The following is a 27,388-nucleotide window of genomic DNA, read 5'->3' as shown; positions in this document are numbered from 1 at the left end:
AACTAATGAATTTGTTCAAGGATTTTATATCTTATTCTTCGTTTTACATTAGGCCATTATCAAAAAAATCCTAGATTCTCATTCAACATTGTTCAAAATTAAGGGCACGCAGGCAAATTTTATTTTTTAATTTTTATCAATTTAAGTGAAAAATGCTGTCAGTTTGAAAGAAATTGACCTAAAGTGGGAAAAAATTTCAATTTAATTTTTATTTCTGGGAAAGTGAAAAAAATTGGGTCATATAGGTTACTTTAAATTTTGGCCTTTTTCTAATCATGGTTCTCTTGCTTTTACTAAGTATTACATATGCTACAACAGCAACAAATAATTCCCTTACTAAATTCAAGACTTAATTCAAATTCTGCACTGAGTAAGCTAAACAATTTTTTTTCTGACAGTCCATTGAAGAAGAATAAATCCGCTCATCTACACCCAGTGTGACTAACAACCATTGGCTTAGTAACTACCAGCAAAGCATTTCAGCTAATATTTTTACAGCAAAGCCTCAATATCAAGTTTGAGTAGTACATGTACTGCATGTGCTAATTTCGCCATAGAACAAAATGTATAATATGTGAATAGTAGAAAAATTAGAGAAAAAAAACATTGCCATTTTATCTACGTTGTATGACAAACCTGATAGAAGCGATTCTTAACATTCTTGAATGACTATTAATGGATTAAACAAATTAGAAGTCAATAGATATGCATTTTTTCAGTGCAAGTGTCATTTACATGTGGTACATGTGTAGGAATAAATATTTTGGACACATTTGTGAGATGCATAACATTATATCATCAGTCGCTTAAGTGTTTTAAAAGTTTCCAGTTCACAGGCCTAAAATAAACTTTTCAGAAATTTTTATATAGTGAGTGTTGGCTTGCAGTGATAAATCTTACAAGCCTTCTCCTTTTGCTTCATACATTGGGCCTTAAACTATTGCTAAATTACTGTAACAGTCCATGTTTGTGTGGTATGTACTATACACTGATATTAATATAATGATTAGATTGCACTACTTTTACATGTAATAATGTAGTCATGGTAACTCTTGCAAAATGATAAAAAAATGTTCATCACTTCTTCACTTTCCCATCTACTGTGACCTAAACTCATAAAGAGTTTTGCTGGTAACAAAGAATAATTTGTATTTTTTATTTGGTATGATGTGCACTGTTTAGGTCAAGATTCTATGCAACAATTAACATACATGTACTTAAGTTAAACATGTGATGTTTGCTTTTTGTGTTTTTCTCTGTCTTAGAATTTCTACTGATTTTCCGACACATCAAGTTAAAAATAGTTAGGCTCCAATTATAAAGCATCACAAATCTTTAGTTGTCTTTAATTATTTGTATATGTATAGTTTGTTATGTTCGTTGAATAATAAGAAAGTATATACCTTTTTGACAGGCATTTTAAGTTTGAGAATTTCAGCATATCTGGACAGGACCTCATATGGTGCATACACTTTGACAAAATCAACTTCTTCATCTTTGGATACAGTCTACAACAGATAAATTAAATACTGGATATCATAAGCTCTTCAAGATCTGCCTACAGGATTTTGCAAAAAAAAAAAATTAACAATACTTATGGAACAGATATGGTAAAATGCAACAAATGCACCATGGTTTAACCTTTATAAAAACAATAAATACTTACAAAGATCACCAAAAGGTCTACAATAAGTGTAAACACACATTCAAGTAAGCTCTGAAAGGCCCAGTCAACAAAAGAAAAAAAATCCACGGTAACAGAACAAAATGTCATGTTCAGCTTGCGGTGTTTTTTTTTACATTAAACCTTTGAGGTTGTATAGCAAGATATCTATCAAATTAACTAATAAGGCTTTTTTTTAATTTGGTAATCAGTGATTAAATAAATGCTGAAAACATAAAAGTTTTAATTGCATAGAACCTTCATGTATTAACTGGTGACCTGTAGTGTAACAAATTTCTTCCCTGTTAAGAAATATCAAATTTGCATAATTCCCATTAACATCTCTTCTAAGGCACTTCAATGATATCAAAGACAGAATGTCAAATTCTATGGCAATTTACTACTGCAAATGCTAGCAGACACAAATCATTTTCACAAGACAATTGATGCAGAGAAAAAAAATATCTTCTATTCATTATGTTTTGCATTTGGAAAGAATGGTGTTAATACAAACCAGATCATATTCAAGTTCTAGACCCTCCTCTTCAAGGTGTTTCTCAAAGATTTCTCGAGCTTTCTTCTTCTTTTCTTTATGTTTTCCCTCGTCCTGCTGTGATTCCCAAGCCAGTACATAATCAATCCTCCTCTTACCATCCTTAAAGAACATGTTCCTACCCTAAAATAGAAACCCAGACTTTCATTTCAATATGTGTACAGGTAACATTAGTACTTTACCATTTAACCTTCTAACCATGGTGCCAATTTGAATATGAATATTTAGAAGAACCAAATATTGCATCAAAACTTACAAAAGCATGTTAATGACAGAAACTAGGTAGTAGCCAAAGGTAAAAGAAACACTTAGTTTTAAGTAGACCTACAATAATGTTTAAAATTTCAAGAACTTACAAAAATGGAAATTTTATTCAGGGACGAAAGAAACAACCACTATCAGTATTCAAAAATATGAAAAAAAAATGTTTGGAAAAATTTGCATTTGCAGCTTTGAACAATTTTCTCATAAAAGTGTTTGTGAAGGTGTTACATAAGGGCAAATTTCATACACAGCATATGAATTTTCAATACATATAATTTCCATACCATGCAAACCACACAAGTAATTTTTGTTTAAACTATTAGTAAAGAGTTATTTTTTATCATTAATATGATAAAAGTACATTCAATCATTTTTTTTTACTCTGATTCCATTTATCTAGGTTATATTATCTACTTTTGCAACAAATCAGCTTAATTTTTAGGATAGTTCCTATACAAACATTGAATGCATATAAACAGAACATTCTTGTCAATTGCCACAAGTAAATTAGGCCACTCCAATAAAATATAAGATTCCCATCAAACCTCAACCAAAAGTGGAAGGGCAGATTTTGGGTTTTTTTATATTATACTTCTATTTTTCAAATACTGAACTTAAAATATTACTGAAAAGTAATGCAACTGTGTCCCTTGCTAAAAACAGGAGACTGTGCCCTTGACTTTTGACCTTCAATTTCAAAAGGCTCTACATTTTCCTAAAGACTTGGCATGTACCATTATAGGACGAAATCCATTCAAGGAATGACTGTTATATTTTTTCGGTTTATGAAGAAATAACCTCAATCATGTGGTGCACACTAAATAATTTGTGTGGCATGTTATTTTCAAGTGTGCATGCACCACAGGCATTGAGGTTATATAAACAGGCCAAAAAAATATAAGTAATTCCTTAAAATTTAATTTTATAAAAGTATTTAAATTCAACCGGTAAGTTAAAAAAAAAGTTAATGAGGTCACAGTCATTACAAAATTTTGTCTATGAGATGATGGACAAAATTTTTTAACCAATCAGAAAAATCAAAAACCATGTTACTTTTGAAATTCAATTATCAAAAGATGCTGATATTAACATATTTAAAAGCATGTATCAGACTAACTACTGCTTTTGTCAAAGGGGATTGAGTAAGAAGGCATAAAATGTCATAAAAACTTAGACTTCATGAACTAAAATTTAATGAATAAAAATAATAAGTCAGGATCACACAGAATTTAAAGGGATCATATCTTGTATGAGAATCTAAATGATTAATTGAAGTGGCCTGATTACAAGACTGTATTTATTTCAAACTTTCAAAAGACAATTCACACTACACAAAAAACAAGACATTATCTTCAGTGTATCATACAGCATCCCACACACTGTTAAGGGGTATACTCTACCTGTTCCCCTTTAGGCATCATCTGTTAGGAAAAAAAATATTTTTCATCAAACTGATACACACACACACCAAAAAACAGTAACCAAGACAAAACTATTTCAAGTAATAAAATGCAGTCTAATTAAAATTAGACCTTGCGTTTTTTTTATTTTTGATGTATGCAAGCGAAACAAATAAAAATCGGAGGGGCTAATTTTAATTAGACTGAATAAAATGGAGACTCAGATCGAAAAGATGATATATAAATCAGAAACCTATAGACGTACTGTAACCATGTAAATTTAGGAGACAGGGCTCATTTCCTCAATATTATAGTCAATGAATATCTGATTATTAAATTTAACAACTGCATAGTGATTTTTTTTAAGGGAAATAACTATTTTATGGCAACTTGGGGTGTTCTGTACCAAGTAACCAAGAAAAAAATGTTTTACTTCATCATTGTGAGAATAACATCCCACAAAAATGTCCATGTTTACAGCATGATTAAGTCAGTCAAAGTTAAAAAAATCTCTTTAAACACATGCTCTAATTCCCATATACACTACAAGATAAGTTCAATGATGTTTAGAACAATTAAGTTTAAGACTCCCATTGACTACTGTAACAAAATTAAAACAACTTAAATGTAAGTTGTGCTAATGGTAACTGGGACACTCTTCATTTTAATGCCAAGAAAATCTTTTCCAGTGAAATGAATGGCATAACACTCGTGTAAATTTTCCCAGTAATCCCGACTTACTACATAATTACTATTTAAACTCTAAGAATTTTACATTTAAATATTTCTTTATTCAGTGCTCATCAAGGCTCGGTTACTTGTTTCTACCATAGAAGTTTGAAAGACCATTCATATCAACATACATATGCAGGACGATACATTTCACTACTTCAGTTAGAAGAGACAAGTTTGAAATGGAGACAATATGTAATAGAGAAGGCTACAGCACAATTGTGAGCAAGCAATGTTAGGAGTCTTTTAGCCTACTGGTGCATTGGAGGCTATTCTTTATTACCTCTTCTTCTGAGAAATCATCCTGCCATAGAGTTATAGCCAATTAAGACAAAAACGCTTTACTTACTCGTCATTAACCCTTTCTACAAGTATCTATGTGCAAATGAGAAATTGTACTCTTGTTATAATAAATTATTATCCATAGAAACTCATGTCATAAGAAAAGAAGTTTTTCTTTATATCACAGAAACTTCATATAGTTAAATTTATTTCAAAATTTTCTGAAAAGTAACAATATGTACAGAATCTGATTTTAATGATTAATACAAATTCCAAAGAACCTATAATGCTAACCAATTAGGAAATTTTTTAAAGAATTTCTATCACATTTTGAGTTATTTAGCTTCCTTTCAAGTACCTGGTATAAACAAATTACGAATAAAATACTTGCTTAAAAATAACAGGTACCAGCACAAGAATAATTTAATTTACTCCTCATTTCAGCTGGAAAAAAAAACAAAAACAAGGCAAACTTAACAGATATATAGTTCTATAATACCTTGACACTTTTGTCCTGCTGATCTGCATCCTCTCTGGATGCTTTTGACGGGGACAATTTGGGTTCATCTTCTATTCCATTTGGTGAAGTCTCATCTAAATTAATATCTGGAATACAAGTATTTTATCAGGTTAGAAAATGGTGCAACATTAATACAGTTCAGGTAGGGGTTAAAAGGCTAATAAAAGTTTATAGTTATCAATTTGCATTGTTGCACAAAAATTCAAATTTTGCTGAGATAAACCCATCAAGCTGAAAAAGCAATGTCAGAGGAGTGTCACTATTTCATTCAATGCAGAAAAACAATCAACACCCAAAAAATTTGTCAAATCAAAAAAATGAAGCAGTATGATCAACAATGTACTGCACCTAACAATCCTACAAAATTTGAACTACTGGTGGACGGATGGACAACCTGACAGACTCACACATGCAGGCACATTATTACTAAGTTCCTCTGTCACAATGCTTTAAGGGACAATAAAAAGAAAGTCACAGAAAACTACAAACCCTGAACAAATGTTATCTCCAAGCTCATTTCTAACATTGTGAACACATGTATAGTTTTAAGTTAAGTATTTTTTTGAGTTGACATATTCTAACAAGAGTGTATACATGGTATATATAGCTAAAATCATAGGTTAGAACATAAAATGTAAATCATATAAATCTACAGTGTTAACTGAGTAAAAATGTAATATAAAAAAAAGCACTCCTTTCGAGATACATAAAGTTCAACAACATAAGATAATACAGAGAAGACAACTTGCAACAGCTAATGTTTTACAAAGCTATACAAACACAACACAACTCTGTGTGCATCACTTATAACAAGCTCAGCCAATACACCCTTATATTCATGAAGTTACATGTAAATGAACTCCGAGATAGAAAAGACAATCTTAATGTGTTACAGTGTTAATGAAACTTTTAACATCATTATTAACATACATAAAGATGATAAAAGATCTACATCTTACTAAAAATCATAGGAACTTAGGGACAAGACCAAGTTTCTCAGCCCCCCCTTTTTTTAAATCATATTTTTTTTTATTTTCTACTGATTTTGGTTATCATAGTGTTAAATTATGGGGAAATGACATACATCAAGTATAAATAATGTTTGTTTACTATCCAAGGTGGTTACTGATTTAAAAGGGGGAGAGCCGAGAAACTCGGTCCTGCCCCCAAGTACCTATGTTAAAAATCATAAATATCCAAGGTGGTTACTGATTTAAAAGGGGGAGAGCCGAGAAACTCGGTCCTGCCCCCAAGTACCTATGTTAAAAATCATAAATATCCAAGGTGGTTACTGATTTAAAAGGGGGAGAGCCGAGAAACTCGGTCCTGCCCCCAAGTACCTATGTTAAAAATCATAAATCAAAATTTGGATTGATAAAATCATGAATATATTAATGCCATAGACCCAATTTCTGATATAAAGTGAATCATGTCAATGGTGTAAGTCATTAAAGTAAACAATTAAAGAAAATAATGGAACAAAGAACCCTACCATCAAAGTTAATATATACATGTACAGTGAAACCTGTCATTATGATACCTGAGAATTCTAGACACCAGTTGAACCTGGCAATTTGTACATTTTAATTGAAGGGTATTAACAAAATTACAAAACTGATAAAATCTAGGCAGTAGTCAAAAGGAAATGGAAATATCTGGATAAATACCAGAAAGTTGGAAACCACGATGGTCCTGACTTAGACAGTACAATCATGTCAAAATGAAAGATGGGTAATGATCCTTATAACTGGTAACTCTTGGGTCCTTAAAAATTTTACCTTATCCAAAAAATTCTGATCCAAAGGTTCATGGAACTAGATTTCACTGCAGTACAATACAAAAGCAGATCTGGTCTAAGTAATAAAGCAAAACTACAGCAAACAAAAGCTGTCATAAAATGATACAGAAATTATACATTTACAATGTACAGTAAATACCTATGACAACAGGGTTATTAGCTTCCATATAATCTGGGAAGCGAGACATCTGGGCATAGGAGAATCGGCTTGATGGAGGCCTCTCCCATAGTTGTTCTGAACTACCAGCCATTGTCTTTCTCTACATTTGTGTTGCTACTAAATACAATAATCATTGATATCTATATATAATTATGTATACTATGCACAAGGATTCATTTAAAAATAGCAGTGAATTATTTTTTATTCAGACTTGAATGATTAAGAACTAATCATTGTAAAAATCAGGCAGCGTGGAAAACAATGTCTAAAAACTTTGACAGTTTTTTAAACTTGATCTACATTGTATTCCATTTGTGCAATCAGAACTTAGGTATAGAGCTAAGACTTGCCTTATCTTTAAAAAAAAATAAGCTGTAATTTTATTGAACCTTGAAACAGAACAGCTCAAGGTCAGACAACTTTGTCAAAATGGAAAATGTTATTACTTTGTATAAAAGTTTTCCCATTCCCTTAAAACAGATAGAGACTAAATGGAGGTGAAAATTGGCACATGGGACCTTTGTGTGTGGAAAATGTGGACTTTTGACAAGTATTTTTCAAATTTTATAAATTTACTTGGTCAGATTCTTAAATAGACTGATTAGTAACAAGTCAATATGTACATCCATTTAAGGCCACGATATATTTCCTGCTACTTGTAACAGATGAATGAAAGATTTATGCAAACTTGGAAAGGCATAATCTAGGGTTTGACACTAACTTCATTTGTTTGTTGGTCAATATGGCTACTTCAGAGGCAAAACAGGTAGTCCTTAGACTAAAATGAAGGTTCTGTTCTTAGACCTTATCACAAATAAGGCAAAATTTAGATAGCCCATAGGACTACCATGAACAGTTTTCAAGTAGTCCTCTCCAAAATTAGTATGGCACAGGACTGCCGAACTACTGTTAAGTGTCGATCCCTGTAATCCTCTCCAAAATAAATGTAATAGTGAAAATCTTCATAGGAGGATGTTTTCATCCAGGTAGAAATTTAAATTCAAAACTTTTCAAAGCCTTCTTAAGATACAATATATTCAGGCCCAAAACAACATCTTATTCTACTGAGATATTAAATTGAAAGATCAAGTTGTGCAATAACAGTACAGAGAAACAATTGTACAATGTAAATATGAATTAAATAAGCCATTCATAAGATATGGTTATGTACATGTACATGTATGTGAAGTAAATATACACTTAAGTACCATTCTGTGTAAGAATCAGGCAATGGGTGGCACATCATTTTCCCCAATTTAGTTGTTTGTGTCAAAAATATATTCAGTTCATCTAGAAAATAACCTAAAAGCTATTTAAATTTATCCTGAAGCATCTGTGAAGTAGATATTTTATGACTGCTTATCTAGGGAAAGAGTGCAGGAAAATTTTCCTGCCATTTTACCGTAGTGCATTTCACTAAATTTGATCTATCATTATCTTAAAAAAAGCAAATTTTACAAACACTTTGATGGTTATTTCTGGTGGTTATCAGGTGTGATTAATTGGTTAACGCAATAAAAATCTCCGCAATTTTTTCCTTCATGTGTCACACCTTACATACATTTTGCCGGACTCTTAGACGGAGAAGTACTTAAAAGTTTATCATAAAATAAAATATTGTAAAGATTTATTAACCTTTTAATGGACCTAATTTTGATTGAGTTGTAAATATTTCTCTTCCTACTAAAAGGTGATTGATATTCTAACCAAACACAGACCCAGGTTATTATTGTTTTCCACAAGACTTCATCCGAGGTATTCTATATATCTTTTAAAAAAAATGTTAAGATGAAATTACCAACATAATATTCAATATTGTTATTAGTGAGTGGGATGTCCTTGAGCAAGTTTTTAAACATTTAAACAGAATTCAGTTATCTGGTTTAATAACTGTAATGGTTTCATAGTACAGTGTCTTTTTAAAAATAATTTCTTCACTTAGGTTTTAGTTGTAAGAGTGCAAATAGTAGTGGGTGTATGGGATAGGTGATGCAATTAGAAAAGAGATATATAAGTGGTATCTTGAATCTTGTCATATGTGAATTTTAATTTAAGATGGATGCATGATTTACTGCATGTATCAAGCTTAAATTTGGGAGTCAGAAAGACCAATTAAAAATCATTTTTGATACTGAAAAATTATGTACTGTACTGTACTTTCTATTTTAAATAATGCAGAGTATCTGTATTTGTCTGAGAAATAATTACAAATTAATTTGAGATGTAGACCTCATTTGATATATGACATCAATGAATATACATGTAATATGACACTTTGGTATTTGAGGAGGATCTGTGGTTACTGAAGGATAAATGTAATGTATCGTAAATGTACTAGACTAGTACCTGAGTGTGTACTGGATAGAAAAAGGAAAAATAAATACCTGAAGTTTAAAACTTTCTCAAAATCTTGGCAAGATAAATGAATTGACAAACCTGATGACATTTATCAATGGAAAACCAGCCACCCATAAAATCCAATGCAAAAATAGGATTATCTAGATATATACTGATTTACTACATTTTCCCAAATATTTGTGGATATTGTAAGTTCAAAGGTCAAAAAGCACAGGTAAACAAATAGAATGTACCTGTTTGATAGTAAATTGACAACATTGCAGAAAAATGCATATAGGCTCATGAAAGGTTCATAACAGTACAATAAAACAATACATAATTTTATAAATACATGTACATACATTCTTTAATGTTTACAAAAGGGAATTTTAACCAAGCAGTTTCATCTCTTATTTTCTAATATTTTGTTCTGTTCTCAAAACTTCTGTTCAAGTTCAAGTGGAAATTTAAGATGTGATCACTCAAAATCTTTCTGTGAAGCCATACAGTACAGTTATATAACGTCCTGGTTTAGATATTAGATGAAGCAGTTCTTGGTACTGGTTTACTGGTATTCACATACATGTACATGGAATTCAATATAGACATCTTATGTCAAACTCAAAGATTTACATTTCACTTATTAGCATTGGTTTTTGTCATGTAACTTACACCTTGCTCATTTTAAGATCATCAAATTACAAAATTTATAACTGACAAACAAACAAAAACTAACTTCATCTGCTATTGTCCATGTCACAAAAATACTGGATACATATATCAAAACTAAAGTGTCAACCAGACAAGTAAAATACAATATGTTCATTTTTAAATTAACCTTGGAAACGGCAGACCATTATTTTTAACCTGAAACAATTACCTGTAATGACTGCTAGCTTGCTGTAATATCACCATTATAATAATACTGTTGAACAGCCAGTGCAGATAGTGAAAAATGATTACTTTACATTGATACATTTAACAATAAACATGGATTCAAATCTAAATTTGTTTTTTTTCATCTGTACTTAATTTCAGCAAAGGCTAGGTTGAAATTCATACATGTAGGTCCAAGGCTTTCTTCTATATTAAAATATACAACAATGTCAGATTATAAAAAAAACAAGTTCACAAAAATGTACTGTAAATTTGGAAATTACTGCAACTTAATATTGCAATAACACCATTGGGTTGCAATCTAATTAATAAAAACTTATGTTAATAATGTAAATAGGAGCATTTCTGAAACGTAAATTTTCATAATTTCAATAAATTTTCACAATGTCAATAAATTTGAATTTTCTTTTAATTTGAAAAAAAAATGAATGTAATAATTTCTAAATTTGCAGCATAAATTACTTCTTGTCAGGGTAAACAAAAGTTATAAATAACAAAGATTAATCATTTTTAATCATATCTTGCCATTTTCAAATCATCGGCACATTTAATTTGAGCATTTACTGAATGCAAAAGACAGGAAGTAATATCTTAAGAAAATATTTGAAGTACATTTTGATAATGTTATCTGAGGGTCTAGCACTATATAGATACATGTACATAAATTCAGATAACAACCTTTGACAAGAGCCAGAGGCTAACTGACACCTATCTATTCCATAACCTTGTTATAACAAGTTAGGTTATTACATGTACATATATGTATTGTCAAATTTGACAACTTATATGCTTGACCACTACATTTTAAACCATGTAAAATACAAAAATACAAGTGTATAAAGATGATATAATGGAAGAAATAAATACAATAACATTTAAGGAAAAAAAAACAAAAAGAAAACAGTTAGAGCTAGCCTCTTAATAAAGAAATTCAAATTATCTTTATTTATCAATGCTTTTTTTAAACATATACATTTTCTTCCTATACTGAATACAAATTGTTTAATTTTAAAAGCATTTTCAAGAGCACCAGATCTAAATATGTTAATATGATTATTTTCAGTCAGACTGAAAATAATTTTTTTCCAGGATTTATTAAGTCTGTAAATTAAATTTAACATCCAATTTTCCGGACACATCAAACAGGAAAAGTGCTCAGCTACCCTATCTGGATTATGCTAAGAGCACAATGCTATAATTCTTGTAAAGTTTGGAGTTTAAATATATATACAATATAGGTACATTGTCGAAAATTATTGAAAATATGTGATGAGGCGACGGAACGGGTAGGAAATGTGAGGCTCCGCCGAGCTATTTCCCCTGTTCAAAGCCGAATACACATATCTTCAATAATTTTCGACAATGTACCGATATTGTTTTTATCCTGTTATATTAATAGTTTTGTGCATGTGTACATTTTTAAAATAAAATTTTAAAATGCATATCCCCTGAGAAGCCCCGATCATTAAACCAGAAGAAAAAAATTAATACGCATGGCGCATGACTCAGTAAACATTGGAATTCAATCCGCACCATATAATCCGTCAAAGCTGTTTGAAGAAAATAAGCACTGTATCAAAATTTATTTAATTCCATGAGACAAATAAGTAAAATGAACAATAAATACAAATATTTTGAATGTTGTAAAGTCGATTTTAAGAACATTTAAGTTTTGAATTTCGTAGGAAGGTGGAAGCTGACTTGTTTCTGTTTGGTATATGGCAGTAGATTTCAAATGTGAAATTTGTGCACTAGTTTCTTTGGGATTTGAAATATTTGTTCGAGATTTTTGAAGAAGAGGAGGCAGTTGTATGGGCAGATCTATAAAGCAGTGTTCCTCTGATTCATTATCTTGGGGTTTAGGCAGTAATAAATCCAAGAACATAACAGTTTCCTGGTCATTTGTCTCTTCAAGAAATTTATCATATTGTAATGCTACAATTTCTTTAAGTGGGGACCCGTTTATGTTAAATTGTGACGGACACTCTGGCTCGGAGTCCGACATGACTGAAATGACAGGGGAAGTCGTCTGCAAACTGATAATTAATCAAATCTGAACGAGATTTGGGATTTGCCATATATATGACGGTGAAAAAAATACAAACAAAATCATTATTTGGTTTACATAAAATCTTTTATTTCATTCAGCTCAAAAAAGAAAGTGAAAACGAAACAAAACAGCGAAAAAAAGATTAACAGGATATGCAATCGCAATTTGTTTATATCGTATCTATGGTGGCGGCCATGATTAATTTATGCATACCAGAAAAAAGTAGTTCCACCGATCATGTGAGTGGGAGGAGCCAAAAAGTCGATAACCTGCTAATGTACGGATACAGCAAAAAAATAACCGTATACCTTAATTCGTTTAACAAATAACCTCATTGCAGGATAAATATCTCTATACAGACCTAATGGTAAATCAGCTATCATTATGTTTGGACCTCAAGGAACATTTGATAAAACTAAGTCCACTATTTTATGAAATTAAGTACATGTACAAGCATTTATCTCAAACACATGTACATGTACAATTTCTAAGACAACTGCAAAATGTAGATAAGTACAATCGTGTAGATGATTTGTTTGATAACCATGAACACTGAACATTGTTTTAATGACTACTTTATATCATAAAACTTTAATCATATCACTTTCAAAGGAAACCTGACATGATTTACATCCACTTTATGCATAGATGAATAAAATTAATGTATAATATCATGAAAATAACCAGGTAATAAGGACTCAAAGAAAACATTGAAGATTTACTTACAATTAATATTGTTTATATCAACTATACAATTGTATCAGTCAAACAAACTGAAGGTCCCTTTTTAAAAAAAATATATACATGGGCAACTCTTTCACTGTACATATGTATAATGATGTTTTAGAGCCAGCAGCAGCCTGCCCTGCAGTGTGAGGGTTGCCTCATTGTTCATTGAAGACCAATGGGTGGCCTTGGACTGTCATTTCCATCCCAGTGGGGTTGTTGTCTCCTTGACATATTCACAATACCTATTCTCATTATATATAAGTTTTGCAAAATAGATCAGGCATTTATTCAAAAAAGATTGTCAATTAGTTTCTTAAAATTAAACAAAAAAAATGTTTTGATAAAGACAGGTAATTGTTCCAAAGCATGTGCTTGGTCGCAGAAACAGAAATCTATGTACATGAATTACTAATCAACCTCACTGATAATGCCACTACTAACTGCTATGAAAGAAATGACAAATTTACACAAATAACAATATTATACTATTACCTTCTATTCTTTTTAAATATTAATAAAGAAGTATATAAGTGAAGTACATGTACAAAATGTAACCATAAAACAGGAAGGGACAGAACTACTTCTTTATGATGTGCTCCTCTGGCCATCAGAAGACTGGTACATGTATAACTTTTTTTATGTAAAACATGTGATTTTAGTTCTACTTTCATTACAATGCATTACTGAACAAAAAATAATACTAAAATGACATGTAAAATAGCATTCAACTACAATTTTACCCAAAATGTAAAACACACTCTCTTTTTCAAGCTACATGTATATTGTACTTGCTCCTCCCAGTATTTTAGCTGGACCACTTGTGTGCATGTACAAGAAGTGGTATTTAAAAAGAAGGGCACAAACATAGTCAATTAAGTACAAAATTATGGTAAACTGTAATTTTGTAAATAATAGTACATGTAGCAATCTTTTTGTCATTGTTACATTTAAGTCACTTCAAGAAGATTTTTACAAAAAGAAGTTCTTTGGAATTAGAATATAGGATGTTCAGTTAATTCCAGCATTGATTCTGAAGTATTTTCTCTTTGTAAAAGAATTATGAATATGATCAAAGAGAAAAATAGAAAATTTTATAGATACAAAAGTAACATGTCATGATGAAACATGTATTACCTTTAAATAATGTCTAAAAAAAATACCACAATAATACCCAATGGAACACTATAATATTCTTTCAGTCATTTACATTCATTCATGAATATCCATGAAAGATTCACTGACTATGGCTAGCAGACTACATAAATTGTTATTTTGTTCAACATCTCAAGCATTGGTAACATCATTTGAACTTTTGAAAAACATTTGAAAAATCCAACAGAAAAAGAAATAAATAAGTAAAAAGCTCTTTTAATAAAAAAAAAAGGGGGGCCAGTAATGGAACATTAAGTGTTTCCCTGCCAGGTAATGGAGAAAGAAGGGGAAAGGCAAAATGTTCAAAATGGCCCAACTGGTCTAACTCGAAAACTACAATTTGGAATTTGCTGAAGATTGAACAAAACCTGTATATAATGTGCAAAATTCAAAAAAAAAACTTATTGATCTGTTCTCGAGTTATCATCTGGAAAACGTTGGGGGACAGACAAATGGATACACAACTTTTCAGAGGATATCACATTATACCTCACCACTTCATGTGGCGAGTACAATTGTAATAAAAATGAAAAAAAATAAAACTCACCATCAGGCTCATTTGCTAGCATGTGAAGTTTAACATCATCTTTGTCTGGTTGTGCCATTATGTATTGTTTGCCTTGCAAATATTTTCAGTGCAATAATCGAGGAACACCTGCTTATGAGAAAAATGTACAATGTATGTACAGGTAAAACAATGATAATCACATAAGTTAACTATAACATGGCATAAAATAGGGTAAGCAGTTCTGACAGGTAAGATACATGTATACCAAATGTTCGAATATCTTCATGTCAAGTAAAGTTAAAAAAATACATCTTTGAATGCATTGAAAAGCAAGGGTTTGTACAAAACAACAATACAACTACTACTAAAGCAGTCCTACAGAAATAAATCAGAAATACTTTTGAAGCTGGAAAAACTTCAAACTTTCTTACATGTATTTCTGCTAAAATAATTTTAATTTCAGAAAAATCACGCTTTTTGATTGGATAAACATGTTTGTCCATTATCTCATAGACCAAATTTTGTAAAGTGACTGTGATGTCATCAACTTTTTTCAATGATTGAATCTAAAATTAAGTTATAAGGAATGTCTTATATTTTTTTTCTGTTTATTTGAAATAACCTAAATGCCTGTGGTGCACACTTAATTTATTACAGGTTAATTCTCCATGGACATAAAAAATATTACAGTAATTCCTTATGTGACTTATCCTTGAATAGAAAAATACTACAGAGAACTAAGCATTTATACAGTGAAAATGTGATTATGAATAAAAATAATTAGTGGTTAATGGTATACAATGTTCCAAAGTACAGATCTTACTCTAATTAATATGATGGAAATGTATGTACATTTACTATATTTTTGTATATGTTCATATTATTAGACTTTTTTTTAAATACACAGACTGATCAAGACAAGAATTGCTCAACTACACTGAACATGTTGTACATCTGTACATGTATGTCATGGACATATAATTAGCTACATGTAGATCAATTGTGAAGGACATTAAACCCCAACAAACAAACAAACATCAATTGTGAAAGTTCTTTTATTCATGGGTACTGATTTTTGTGGTTCAGGTGAAAATGATCAGTTCATAGATTCTTGAATTCGTGGATTTGACAACTCTATCATACAAACAAATATGATATTTTCCTTCCATTGAGAACCAAATTTCACGGTTTAGCTAACCCACGAAAACCACAAAAATTGGTATCCCACAAACAATAATACTTCCACAGTAACATTTCATTAGATAAATAATCTTCAGAACTGAGAAAGGACCCTAATTCAAACTTTAAAAAAGCCTACACGTAATCTCCTGCTTATGAATGAGATCTGGAACCAATAATGTGCAAAATGTAAATGTATGTGCATATGTACGTATATGTTTAAATTTTATCATGTGGAAACTTTACACTTATATTCATTAAGTATTCATCAGCTATTCTTATAGACACATTTCAACTATAACCAAGAAACAAAAATACCATGAGTTATAAACAGATTAAAATTTAACATGTTAAAGGAAAATGCATTTATATACATGTATATTTAAAAGGTTTTATGTTTTAAAGATACACGTAAATGTCAGTGTTCTCCTAAAGATTTACAGATATCATCCTAGCAATCCCTGAATTTAAATATAGCAACTTGCATCTAAAAAATATAGCACCAAATTTGTAACGGACCCTACAGGAAGTCCTTTCAGATAGCATCCAGGTCAAAAATATATCAGCTCAATGTGATACTACATGGCCCTGGGAAGATCATTGGATGCCATGTTTTAATATGAAGTTAACATGGACATTGCCTACACGTAGGATAATTAGAGGTTCCAGCAATCTTTGCCATGTAAATTTCTGACAACAAGCCAAAATATAAAAATTTCTATTTGAAAATCTGTCTTGTTAATTAATAGGTGAGCTTTTTTGAATAAATGAATAACTTGAACATTACCCTCCCAAAAAAACCCATACAAATGTACCCGCCTTTCCCCAAGTTCTCAAAAGGGTCAATGACTTTACAGCACTTTGCAAAACTTTATATTTTTTATCCCTTATGGGCATCTCTAGCAACATCCATTTCATGTTTTGGCCTGTCAGATCAATCTGTACAGATACCGGAAATATTACAGTTCTCCATGGATGGTTGGAATATTTTACACCTATCATGCGACATAAACAAAATTAAGACGACAGCTGCAAATTCTAAACAAGAAAATGATTGCCTTTCCTATCTTAGAAAAGCTATGCTTCGATTTTGATAATATAATTGGAGTTATATTTTTTTCCGAGGCAGGTTAGGTTCTTGACAACAGCAACAGCCGAACAGCAGAGATACACATCCGTACATCCACATGTTTCCCGAAGTTTTTGTAAACATAACATTCACTTCTTTAAATAAGTAAAACAAATTAGAAAAGACTTGAAAATTATCAGAAAGATGAATTTATTTTTTACAGAAACGGAATCTTAACCTATATTTTTTTATTTGTTTGATGAAAAGAAACTTTTCATTTCTTCCGGGACAGGACTTTTTTTGTTAGTATATTGAGGAACCTAAAGGGAAATTTAGAAAGTACACATATTAACGGTAGAGCTCACAAGGGCTTCGCGGTGCTTGCTACTAACATGTACATCAACATCTGACCCTGGCCAGCCAGAGTCAACATATTGTCATATATATATGTGAAATACAATTGTTGTAGTAACTTTAAAAGCTAGAATGCAAGATAATGTGTGTACTTCAGAAAGACAAAACAAAATGATTGTAACAACCTACTGACTATTGTAGTGGGAGTTAGTAAAATACACTTTTTTTCTAAACTTGTCAGTGTCACTGTCATTGAATGTCGTTAAAATTTCAATAATTTGAGATCAGATTTGCGGTGCGTACCTGCACGTGTACATCTAAAACCTTTCCTTTATAACCTCAATTACTGATCAATAATTTTGCGTGCGTTTGTTCTCTTTATAAAGAAAATATTAGTTACCTGACAATCTTTTGAATGGCAGAAGCCAAGCCCTGTCGGCACCTTTGCTTTGTAGTCTATGAAAACAATTGAGTATACCCGATTGGAGGAGTTCCGAAGAGACAATAGCAAAAAGTACGAAGCGCTCATGGCATCATAAAAAGTTAAAAGGCATTTTGATATAAGAGGAATAAAACATACTTTAAAAAAACTTTTTATTCTTATAGATAGTTAAAATTCTGGGAAGTTTGTTGTAAACTACTTTTTCACGTTTGGATAAAGAATACTTTAACACTCAATCAGAGATTCTATATGCATAGTTCTTGACTCATTTTTTTCTGCGAGTTTCATTTTCCTTTGGTTAATACGGATTTTCCGTGGATTTTTTTATTTGAAAAAAAAACAAATATATATAAACAAAAACAAAAATTTCCGTGATTATACTAGTTCTGTTTACTATGGTTTCAAGTTATAAAAAAATATAATGGGGCGGGTATTAGTATTTCCGACTGGCATAGATAGAAATAAATACTGAGCGAAGCGGGATAGAATTTATGTAAAAGGTCAAGTTAATTTTCCTGAAAAATAAATTTTGCCAATTTTTGGTCGCATACGCTGCGCCTGTGAATCAGGAAATTTACACAGAGACTTTACATTCTCACTTTCCACGCGTCCCTGAAAGTTGTTACAATATATTTTAAAACAACCAAATCAAAACAAACAACGAAATAAAAACATATGGAAACAAAAGTAAAAACAAGTAAAAAAAAACAAAACCAACAAATCATTTGATGCAGTTAAATTATATAGATATTTTTTGTTCAATATATGAACAATATATTAGAGTGCCTAGTTCGGACTAGTTTGTTAGTAACATTTCAGGTTATAAAAAAAAAAAGAAAGGAAACGAATGAATTATATTAAAGTATCTTGTGCTAAACAATTCTTCGCCCTGTTGAAAGTTGGCATCGGTAAAACTAAAGTAAAGAAGAAAATATCAAAAAATAGTAAATTTGATACCGAAGACGAGTTTTATCATCCATCTAAATACAGTCGTCGTTTGACGCTGGAGGAAAGACACATTAAATTTAAAGCTTCGGTAAAAAGCTCATCCCCTACTGTTTTCAACAATCTGTGTAAATTTATGCTTGCAGAGTAAACTTATGTCGTCTCCTCGATAGTTCTATAATAATATTATTATTATATCACTCTTCTTGTTCATGTCTTTAAATAATACATCTTACCAGTCAGACATTATTACCACACAAATAGTAATAATAAGTTATATCAACCTCATATAACTAATTAGACTGAGACAATACATATATATCCAGGTTAAAATATATCGTCACCTAGCTCCATATGTCTAGCATCATATTTTTTATACTTAAATAATACACATTGTGGTGTAAGCATTAGCGACAACATATCTGTAAAAACAATTTCAGATGGTATATTCGCTTTATTCAATTCTTTTCACCGGCTACTCACACACTTAGTATTTAACCCCGCCTCTATATGTAAATAAGTACAATACAACGGAAACAAGTTCGCGAATTTGTAATGAGTAATGTGCATACATTGGAGGCTTGTGATTTATTCACACCATCCAAGCCAGCGGCGAGTGATATGTATTAACCAGGAAGCGGTTATAGGTCTGCGGAGGGGATTGGTCATCACTGTACCAAATGATTATGTGTTTATGTGAATCACATTTGAAATAAACAGGCAGGATTGAAATTTTCCAGAATTAAAAAGCCAGGGCAGGCCATAAGAAAAAAAATTAAAAGGCAGGGTCCATTGTTGCCCTAATATTTTTGTTGTACATGTATTAAATATAAAGGCAGAACTCAAATTTTCTCGAAGTGTAAAGACATGATAGAAAATTTGATCCCACCTCCAAAAATTAGATAGTTGGTCCCTAAGCAGTAAGCAAAATATATTTGGTTGAACATTAATACTTGGCATCTCGAGTATATCGAATACAGGCGGTCAAATATTGAGCCTTGAGTTGGGAAGATTAGAAATATAGTTAGAAATATATAGGACTTTTCAGTCTCTACACTTGCTCACTAAAACATCAATTGAGAAGTTTTCATTATAGTCCTGCTTTATGATTTGCACAAAACCAACTGTGTTTGTTAATTTTGTTGGTTGATTGGCCGGTCGGTCGGAGGTTCGTTCAGTTAATTTGTGGTTTTATAGTTATAAGCTATTTTATATGCGAGACGCAACCTAGCATATGCATCCTTAAAATCATATAATTCCAATGTATATAGGAGATATATAAAGTTAACAACTCTAAAACTCTTTATGTGGTATTATATAATTAGGGACTTAAATTACCCTCCCAGTTTGTATAGAAAGAAAAAGATATCTGATTATAGTTCAGCAAATTGAGTAACAAGCATAATCGATCAAGTAAAAATATCTTTAAAAAAGCGAAATATAACAGCAAAAAGATGTTAAATTTACAAAACGCACATAACGTTAGAACGTTTGGGTCATTTCAAAATGATCAAAAGAAACTGATACGGAACATTTAAGAATTGTTCTCAGGGTTTTAGTACGATGACATACCGACTTTGTTTTTTTGAATTATTTCCTCTTTTTTAATGCTTACTTCCGGTTGTTGTAGCAACAAGACATTTCTAAGTTCTCCAATTTCATTTCATTCTAAATGTACAGTAATCAGGAACAATGAATGAAAAAGATTTTTATCAATTTTATGTGGTGTTTTGATTCATGAATTCGTAATTTGATTGGGCAATATGTATGCCTGGAATCCAAGTATCATCAAGCACCGACCACCTTTTGTAAAGTAAATTATAAAGCGGAAGGTAACTAAACATGCTTGACAAAAAGCATGTTTCATTGTTTATTGTATTATTCATATATTCATCAGATCTATGAAATAAATGCATAGGACACACAGGCAGAAAGGTTTTTAGGGAGTTCTAACTTCTTTGCACACAGCTGTGGGTTAAAACTTTAAGTTAAGTAGCACACTGATTTTTTTAATATTTTCTTTTTTCTTTAAACTTTGGTTTATGCAAATTAAAAATACAAATGTAGAAAATTCTTGAACACTGTAAAAACACAACTATAAACAACAAGTAAATAACAATATATTTTGTTAAGTGCACATGTGCTCATTAAGAAACAAAACAGATTACTGGGTAGAATAAGTACCAAACACAGCTGAAGAAAACCACTGAAGAGAGAAAACAGTTTTAGTTGCCTCTAAGGGCTATTGTACTAGTGCTAGGATCTTAACACATTTTTATTTGTTCATAAATCTAGGTATTAACTGCCAAAGCTTTTTGTATAAGAAAAATGTTCTATGATAAAAATTTTATTCAAATGCTTAAAACTCATAATAATTTAGAAATTATCAGATGTCAATATTTTATTTATGTTCAAATATGTTGTGTCTTTCTTGTTTCAGCTCTTACATGTACATTAATTCCTAAACAACCTTAAAAATGGAACAGTCAAAAATAGAACCTTCAAGTTTATATCGTTGTGCAGGTGATATTATTTACAATGACCAGCAGCCAGTGCCAGGCCATATTAGTGATGTTCAGTTGAAGATGTATTCAGAAACAAGCAATTTCCTTCAGTATCTGAAACCTCTCAGTCCTGAGAACCCTTATTTCTTTGGACAGATTCGGTCTTTATGTAAGTCTTTATGACAATTATTTACAGATTTAGAATACAATGTACTAAACAATTGCAAACATGTTATTAAATATAATACAGAAAACCTTTTTGAGAAATTACAGTGTTCATACTTCTTTGCTTGAGTTGTCTTTTGGACACATGTGCAGTGCCACTGTTTATTTTGTTTCATTCTGATTATACTTTTTTTAACCATTTCAGCAAAGACAAGTAAGGTTACAATTGGAATAGCAGGACCTGATATCAAAGAAGATGCCCACCCTGGGAACTGGAACAATACAGTTGGTTACCATAGTGATACAGGGAAGTGTTTCACGTCCCACAAGGAAATAGCCAACACGTATGGTGAAAAATTTGGCATTGGTATGTACTTCCAAAGTTTCAGTGATCAGTTAAAATATTATGATAACAGGGACAAAATTTTGGAAAAGAAGGCACTTTATTGCAATTATCTTAATTAAATGCTAATTTCTACTAAAATAAGTATTGATCTTCTTGTGATGAAGATTTGAATTATTTACATATGCAGTTACAAGGAAGTAAAAAGTGTAAATTACATAGCAATAATTATTAAATATCATTGATTATCATAATTATATAGTTGCCATTATGATTTACCAAAAGCTTGATTCTACATGTATATGCATCAGTGTTGAACCTGACTTTGCTATGCAGTTATGATAAAGTTTGGCTTCATTGTAAATTTGTTGCTAAATTCAAGAAAGTAAGATTTAAAAAATGGAATATATTTTATATCTGCTCTACACATGCCACGTGTTGTTTACATGTGCAATGAAATACATGCATGTTACTGCTATATTTCATTTCAGGTGATGTCTTTGGAGTTTGTGTCACATACTTTGGTAAACAGATGTCTACTGTTACCTTTGTGAAAAATGGCAAACCAGTAGCAACCAGGTGAGATGCAGATCAAAGATAAAAATGATTTAAATATTTGTTTTTGTTTTATTTTGTGATCATATTCCTTTTACATGTACAACTTTGTGTATCCATTCATGGATTCTAAACTATTAGCCATGTCAGTTTTTTTTTAGTTTTAACTTGACCACCCAAAATATACCTTTCAATTGAGATGCAAGATGAAAATTTTGTACTTAGTCCAATACTTCATGTGACTAAGTGTCCTCAAATCGTTGGATAACATGAATGAACCCAAAGATTCATGCTGTTAAATTATTACCATCAATCCTAGGTTGGAAATTGTCATCATACACACACTTTAAAGAGATTTTTGTCATTTTTTATGCTTTGTCATTATGTATTATTGAAAAAGTGAATTTTTTCAAGGTACCATTTTGAGACAGATCATGAGAAGTTTTTACCCACTATCACTCTTGAAAATGGACCTATAGACCTGGGAATTATGTGGCCTCAAGCTGTTTTTGGTAGTCCTCAGTTTGATGAGGTATGAATGTAGACAAAAAATATTATTAATTAAGTCATCAAGATTAACCTGATATTGTTGATGACAGGGCAAAGATCAAATTATGGAGCTGCATACACAAAATTGAAAAAAGGCACTGTCTAGCTTTTAAGACAAGGTATAAATTTTCATCGTCATTCCAAATTGAATTACCAGGTAGGTTGAATTTGAAAACAGGTGGATTTACTGCATGACATCACCTCTTGTAAAACCATAAAGATGGATATTTTTCCTTGCAAGCATCTGACTATAAATTTCTTACTTCATCACTTGTACGTATAATTTCTGACCTTTATATAAAGTTTCATAAATATCCATGGAATGATTCAGAAGGAATACCCTTAATACAAGATTCAGGCATAGAGGGACAAGAAAATTCCTATATAACCCCTTACTATATAATAGTGGGGTAGGCTATATAAAGGCAAAACCAAGATTAATGGTGAAAAAAAAGAAATGTCACAGTATTTGCCAAAACTTTAAAAGAAAAAAAAAGAAAAGAAAAATACTTGAAGAAAATAAAAAAAATAGAACATAAATATAGAAGATTCAGGATAGGGAATCACAACTTTTGAAATCAAATGAGTGATCCCTATAGCTTTAATTAGATGTGACTTGGAATGAAAATAGAAGTTTCCCTAGACCAATTTAGCATGGCACTGAACATGCCTTCATCTTCAAACACCATTTTGCCCTCATTATAAATTTCACAATGTGCCCTCAGTTGTAAAAACCCAGTTTTCAGTTTTAGATTGACTTGTATTATTTTTTACCTGAGTTTGCAGTGAAACATACATGTATAATGCTGTGGTGTTAACACCCATTTGTAACACTTTTATAACATCCAACTAGGGTGAACACTGTTAATTGCAGGTTTTGGAAAATAATTGCCCCTCATGTTTAGGTGTGGTGCCCCCTAAACAATCTCGTTACGGTTTAGTGCCTTCAAAATACATTAAGTTGTCTGAATATAGCTGAAATATTGCTGCTCGGACGTTAAACCCCAACAAACAAACAAAACAAAATACATTAAGTGCCATGCCTTCACAAATTTCAGGGGAAAACACTAGAAAACAATAGTTAAACAAGGCCTTGAAGTGTGGTAAAATCCTAGGCTTTGTAAAGCTTTTATTCAACTTTGTGCTATTGTTTTTACTTTTACTCAATACTCTGCAATAAATATACTGTCAATGCATTTTGATTGCTCAAATAGAACTAAACAGTAGTTTCACATTTATAATTTTTGTTTTTCAGAAAAATATGCTACACTGGATGTATGATCCATTTGTTCAGTACGATATTGCACAGAACATGTTTATCTTAGCCAAACCCAAAGATAAAATCCTTGTTTCAGCTCCTGTACAAAGTCCTCAACCAATGTGTTCAAGTAAGAAATTCAGGGTCCGGTTTCATAAAACATCTCAAATTGAGATTTTCCTCAAATCCTTTCTCAACTCAATTTTGATCAATTCCAATCATTTGAAGTTTAAGGTTTGAGGAAATACACAGGACTTGAGGGAATTCTCAACTTTAGATTTTTTTCATGAAACCCAGGCCTGTAGTAGTTGATGTAAGTGGAGATTTCTGCAAAACAAAGTGTTGGCAGTTAGAATGTGTTCAAAAATTTAATTTGAAGTTTTTGCAGATTATACTGTGAAAACTGTCTTAACTGAATCCCTTTTAGACTTTATAAGTGATTAACGAGTAATTTTAGACATGTATTTGTATTATGAAGTTTCAAATTAATCAGAATTTTCTCTGATCCTGCAACCCTCCTCTATTTCATTTGGATATTGATATGTAAGATTGGACATATCAATGTCCAAATAAAAAAGAGGAGGGTTGCAGGATCAGGGGAAATTCAGACTGGTTTCAAATCACATTTGAATTGATGTAAGGGGACTTTAAAAAGTGTCTGGTTTAGACAGCTTTTAAGATCATACATGGTCTTGTTAAGACAGTTTTTACGATTATTCATGGTCTGGACTAGACAGCTTCTAGGATGATTCATGGTCTGATTTAGACAGTTTTTAGGATTATTCATGGTCTGGTTCAAATAGGTTTCCCTTATAGTGTAGATATTTCTTTAGACAATGGAATTCACAACTCTGTGAAACAACTTATTTTTATGACCAATTTATTTCGACTTATTTCACAAACAAGAAAAAATTGTGGAAATAATGGGAACAAAGTAATTCTCTTCCATATAAATTAAATACAATGGAATGAGTGGTGAAATCATTTATCCTAAAACAATGAGTATCCATGACATTATGTTGTTTTACTGTTTGTGATGTTTACATAACACAGATCAATAATCTTTTTGCATTAATGCTTAATGAGTGATTTATTTGATTAAAGAAATAAATCATTACATGTATAAAACTTATCAGTTATACAATTTACAAAGCTGTACTCTAATTTGTAAATGACTATAAAAATAAATTTGCAGTTCTATGATTGTATGATTTTGTTTCCAGACAATAATTTTAATAGAAATGTATGGATCAAAATTCCCCCACCACAAAAGGGCTGCAGGGATGGATTTTTGGGGTTATGATTGAACATCTCAGGAATTATGAGCCAAAAAGGGGCTACTTTCATTCCACAACAAATATTGGCAATCACTTTTCACCAGGAGAGTCACTCTTAGGAGTTCTTTTAATGTTTTGTATTAAACATTATTTTTTTATATACAATAAAAGTGCCTGCCCATAACAATTTTTTTTCTGGACATTGTCTGCTTCCTTCTATTCTTCCTGTGAAAATTTCAATTATCTCCCTTTTTCAAATGTGCAAATTGAATATTTTTCATCCAAGTCCTTTTTTTTCTTATTTTAAGTTATGTCATTATTTTGCAGCAATTGTTTTGCATGTATAATTTATCACAACACTCCAAAGTAATTCTTTTATAATAAAATTTTACACCTAACTGGTTTCATATAAACCTCAAGAAATGCTGTTTTGTGTATACGATATTTATGTAGATAAACCATTTTGTCTGTTACTCCGAATATACAACGTTTGATTTGATTGGTTTTTTGTCATCGTAAATGACAAAAAAGTTAATTTTGTATCCACTTGGTGGACTTCCAAAGGAGTTTCTCAATACACTGTAAACAAGAGAAGTCCTTCACTGAGAATTGCACTCTTTATCTTTTTGTCTGCCCATGCTTACTCTAGCTTTCATCTTCTTTTCTGCAGATTGCTGACATGTTTCTTGATTGGTCTCTATTTCTTTTTTCCCACTTGTGTTCATTTCATAGCCATTTTTGAAATTGATATTTGTTCCATTCTGCTTACATGCCCAAAAGAGTTCCAACATCTGTTCTTGTTTATCACTGCTATTGCCGTTGTTGATGTTCTATATCTTCTTCTTACTGATGATAATTGCAGCCAGATCATCATGTTTTAGAGTATTCTTCCTCAGACATCTATCTGAAATACATTTAACTCTGTTGTGTTGTATTTTGATTCGTACCCATACAAATTAGGACTCCGAAGATGTTACTCATGAAAATCCTGATCTTTGTTTTGATGGTAATAATTCTTTATTCTTTATTGGCACAAACACAATTACAATAATTGGCAAAGGCCCATATAATTGATACATAAAAGTGTAACATATATAGTAGCAGTATACATGTAAATAGAATATTAATCAAATGTTATGAGAAGAGATATTTGTTATGAAATAAAAATTTTTCTGATAGAAAAAATAATATCTAAAAAATTAGTGATAATATTTAGTATAGTATACGAATCACTGAGTATACATTGTTTCAGTGTGTAGTAATTAATAGAATCAATATCTTTTTTGAGTATATTTGATAATTTGGATATAAATTGACTTCTAACTCTGGAGTATTTTTCACATTTAAGCAAAAAATGTAATTCATCTTCAACCTTCCCAGAGTTGCAAACTTTACATAATCTCTCGTTTGCAGGAATTGATAGATGACGGCTTTTTTCTATTTCCAAATTATGGCTACTGATTCTAATATTGCAAAGAGAGGATCTTTCTGATCTTTTTTATAAAATATCAACAAAGCTTGCTCATTTGTATCCAATGTGTAAATTTCGATAAAATGTCAGTTAATTTGAATTTTGGATTTGGGAATGTTGCTCTTGCATAAATTGATCGGTTATTCGTTGTTTTATATTTGATAAAATAGGTTTAAAGCTACATTTTTGATAGATTATGTGTAAAAAACCAAGTTTATTGATAATAGAATAT

General features: G+C 31.0%; 2 protein-coding genes across 19 annotated transcripts in view; one reads left to right on the top strand and one right to left on the bottom strand.

The window, feature by feature from the left end:
• Positions 1-18,116, bottom strand: part of LOC148613908 (anoctamin-2-like) — a 48,150-nt gene extending 30,034 nt beyond the window's left edge. For 7 of the 18 annotated variants that reach the window (XM_088587587.1, XM_088587594.1, XM_088587593.1 and 4 more), the window contains exons 1-6: positions 9,809-9,931; positions 7,352-7,489; positions 5,394-5,500; positions 3,881-3,901; positions 2,178-2,339; positions 1,404-1,508 (exon numbers count right to left, since the gene is read on the bottom strand). In XM_088587587.1, the coding sequence (XP_088443713.1) occupies positions 1,404-1,508; positions 2,178-2,339; positions 3,881-3,901; positions 5,394-5,500; positions 7,352-7,463 (507 nt within the window). In that variant the 5' untranslated portion in view covers positions 7,464-7,489; positions 9,809-9,931. Of the gene's footprint in view, positions 1-636; positions 670-1,403; positions 1,509-2,177; positions 2,340-3,880; positions 3,902-4,895; positions 4,917-4,961; positions 4,988-5,393; positions 5,501-7,351; positions 7,490-9,808; positions 9,932-15,084; positions 15,193-18,047 lie in introns of those variants that run through there. The other 11 variants (XM_088587595.1, XM_088587601.1, XM_088587591.1 and 8 more) reach the window with 9 other exon arrangements.
• A 2,542-nt stretch (positions 18,117-20,658) lies between these two features.
• The window catches only part of LOC148613907 (uncharacterized), a 29,255-nt gene continuing 22,525 nt past the window's right edge, over positions 20,659-27,388 (top strand). The window contains exons 1-6 of the mRNA XM_088587586.1: positions 20,659-20,866; positions 21,475-21,707; positions 21,909-22,070; positions 22,538-22,625; positions 23,016-23,133; positions 24,406-24,538. Of these exons, the coding sequence (XP_088443712.1) occupies positions 21,512-21,707; positions 21,909-22,070; positions 22,538-22,625; positions 23,016-23,133; positions 24,406-24,538 (697 nt within the window). The 5' untranslated portion in view covers positions 20,659-20,866; positions 21,475-21,511. The remainder of the gene's footprint in view (positions 20,867-21,474; positions 21,708-21,908; positions 22,071-22,537; positions 22,626-23,015; positions 23,134-24,405; positions 24,539-27,388) is intronic.

The sequence above is a fragment of the Perna viridis genome, chromosome 6 (assembly GCF_037379345.1).
Source record: "Perna viridis isolate PV_CMFRI_1.1 ecotype Kerala chromosome 6, ASM3737934v1, whole genome shotgun sequence".
NCBI classification, from domain to species: Eukaryota; Metazoa; Mollusca; class Bivalvia; order Mytilida; family Mytilidae; genus Perna; species Perna viridis.
The sequence above is the reverse complement of the archived record's forward strand: the minus strand, read 5'-3'. Positions and strand labels throughout refer to the sequence as shown.